The sequence below is a fragment of the Mus caroli genome, chromosome 14, assembly GCF_900094665.2.
Source record: "Mus caroli chromosome 14, CAROLI_EIJ_v1.1, whole genome shotgun sequence".
Classification (NCBI taxonomy): Eukaryota; Metazoa; Chordata; class Mammalia; order Rodentia; family Muridae; genus Mus; species Mus caroli.
In genome coordinates, this window is record NC_034583.1 from 70,426,598 (window position 1) to 70,429,399 (window position 2,802).

Here is a 2,802-nt window from a genome sequence, read left to right on the forward strand (position 1 = left end):
AGTGCTGTGATTAAAGGCGTGCGCCACCACGCCCGGCTTTAAATTTAAATTTTAAGAGCATGTATGAATTGAAAATAAAGAATAAAAAGGAATTCACACTTCTCCCCATCTTTTGAACTTCTATGAAGTTGCCTTTCATGGTTTATGGTGTGCATGCTACTGTCTTAGTGAATGGGTTAAGTAGAACTTCAAGTTGGGTCAGCTTGTGCTAAGAGATAAAGGCCTCTTTGTTCAAAGTGCACAAATGCCCAGGTTACAGTAGCTTTCAATAAATGTAAGTGCTAGTATGTGGTGCTCTTCAGGTGAAACAAGAATCTTTTTAATAAGAGTAAAATTTTTATAATTCTTCAGATCTAACTTTGTAGAATTTAGGCAAACTATCAAAGACACTTAATTCTTAAAAAACTTTGATTAGTTATGAAAATTGCATTTTTGCTGTTTTATGTATCTTATGTTGAGTAATGGATTTTTTTTTTCTGTTTCCTTCAGATTGAAATTAAAATGAAAAAGCCAGAGGCGGTGAGATGGGAAAAGCTGGAGGGACAAGGAGATGAGCCCACACCGAAACAGTTCACAGCAGGTTTGTACCCTGACCACCTGAAGTTTACGGTCATTGTGAAATTAAATAGTAATGAGCTCTCCCTACTTCATCGTCTATGAAGTAAAGATGCTTTGGCTATAATAAAGTCATTCTGAGGTCCAACATTTGAATACAGACACGTGGTGGCTAGGCCCGGAGGAGTTGGGACTGTCCACTGTGTCAGTGTATGACTCAAGTCAGCAAATGTCTGTGCTGTCTGGTGTGCCCGCTCTCGCCCATGGTGAGACAGTTTGCATCACTCATGCACCCTTCTCTGTCCCTTCTTTATTCCTCTCTGGTTTTCCAACTGAGTTTTCATCTCTGATCTCCTAGAATTTCAGGAGTTCACAGAGTAGTGCATTAGGTCTATTTCTTACTAAGACAGAGATGGACACAGATCAGGAAAGGGGTACCTAGAAGAGGAAACAGCTAGAGTTGATTCTATAGCCCTTTATGTGCTGAAGTCCATTCTGCGCATGTGTTATCAGCAGATAGGCATCTTTTTACTAGTGGAATAATTAACCTGCAGGACCTTCTTAGAACTTCAACCTAAGATTGTATCTTAGTGTAATTGCCTCATTACTGAATAGGGAGAAATTTCTTTTTGTTGTTTAATGCTCTGATTTGATGCCTGAAACAAGGCAACATTGTATCTCAGCTACTTTCAGATAGAAAACACATGTGCTTGTGACAATTTTTAGAAAGTGAGTTATTAACAGGTCCTGTATGTATGTGTGTGTGTGTCAGAATTAATTTCATGAATGTATAAAAGTTGCAAAAATATGTGTTTCTTTACATAGTGATAGAATTTTAATAATTTGTAGCAAAGTTAGGAAAACCAGGGGAGACAGCAAAGATGATTTCTAGTTGATACTTTAAAGGGTAAATATTTTATGGCCATCCCTTGGGACTGACTCTCAGAGGTTTGGGGCTGAACAGCTGTGTAATAAGTACAGTGCTCATATAATAGTAGGCAGCCCAGGTATCTTACTGTTCGGATCACTTAGTGGATCTGTGGAGGCTGAGGTTTATATAGTGAGCAGCTGTATAATAAATACTGTGCTCATAAGAGTAGGCGGCCCAGGTATTTTACCTGTTCAGATCACTTAGTGGATTTGTGGAGTACTAAAATTCAGGGCAGAGTGGGTGTGGTTCTGGTAACTCTTGCTGTGTCCTGTGGGGCTCATTCTCCATCAGTGGAGATGACCTCTGCAGTCACAGTTGAGTGATAAAGTGAGTGGGCAGAGACGTAGATTACTCTCAGTAGTTCACCTACCGTCTCCAGTGATTCAAGTCGTTCTGAGATTAAATATCAAGGGTGTGTGTACCTGAGTACATGCGTGTGTATGTGCAGTTTTTCTAAACTGAATCTTTTAGAAATTCAAGATGCACTCCCTCCTGTCCTGTGTGTTTCTCAAAGAATTAATATGCTTGTCAGATCCTGTGTATTGCAAGCTGGAAACTGTAGATAAGGGCAAGGCACTTAACCTATCTAGGCCAGCTTTCTTATCTGTAGAGTAGAGATTAAAACTTCATTCCCATTCTTCCTGGGAGTCTGCATTAGAATTAATTAAATCCATGTTCCCAGCTCCTTAACAATGTCTTAGGGTTTTTGTTTTCGTTGGCTACCAGTAAAATGTACAAAGATAGCGTTTCCAATAGAGGGAAGTGACATTTAGGATGTTTAAAGCAATATGTGCACTCTGGATGAAACTGCACCAGGTCTTCCTGGAATTTACTTTGATGAAGACTGGATAAAGAAAAAGTTGGTTTATTTATAGGTAAAAAGGCACAGGAAAACAGAATAAATGTTTATTTAGTAGTTTCTCAACTATTTTTAGAAAAGGGATGTAGAATTATTGGAGAAGGAACATTTAGTGTTATTGTGTTCCAGTGTGACAGGGGAACCTGGAGTCTGCCTGCCTGCCTGCCTTCCCTCTCTCCCTCCCTCCCTACTCTTTCTTTCTTTCTTTCTTCTTTCTTTCTTTCTTTCTTTCTTTCTTTCTTTCTTTCTTTCTTTCTTTCTTTCGTTCTTTCTTTCTTTCTTTCTTTCTTTCTTGCAGTGTAAACTATACTGTCTCTACTAGTAGCTGCTGGCTGTTTACCACTTGAAGTAGTGTGTATTAAGACGTGAAATGCATATCCAATTTTATATATATACAGACACACACACACACATATATGGATCATAATGTGTTTTAGTATTTTCTTTTTTTTTTTTA

The 2,802-nt window shown here is 38.5% G+C and overlaps 1 protein-coding gene across 1 annotated transcript in view; it reads left to right on the forward strand.

The window, feature by feature from the left end:
• The window catches only part of Sugt1 (SGT1 homolog, MIS12 kinetochore complex assembly cochaperone), a 38,301-nt gene that overhangs the window by 29,147 nt on the left and 6,352 nt on the right, over positions 1 to 2,802 (forward strand). Inside the window, exon 11 of the mRNA XM_021181788.2 lies at positions 490 to 580. Coding sequence (XP_021037447.1) covers positions 490 to 580 — 91 coding nt within the window. The remainder of the gene's footprint in view (positions 1 to 489; positions 581 to 2,802) is intronic.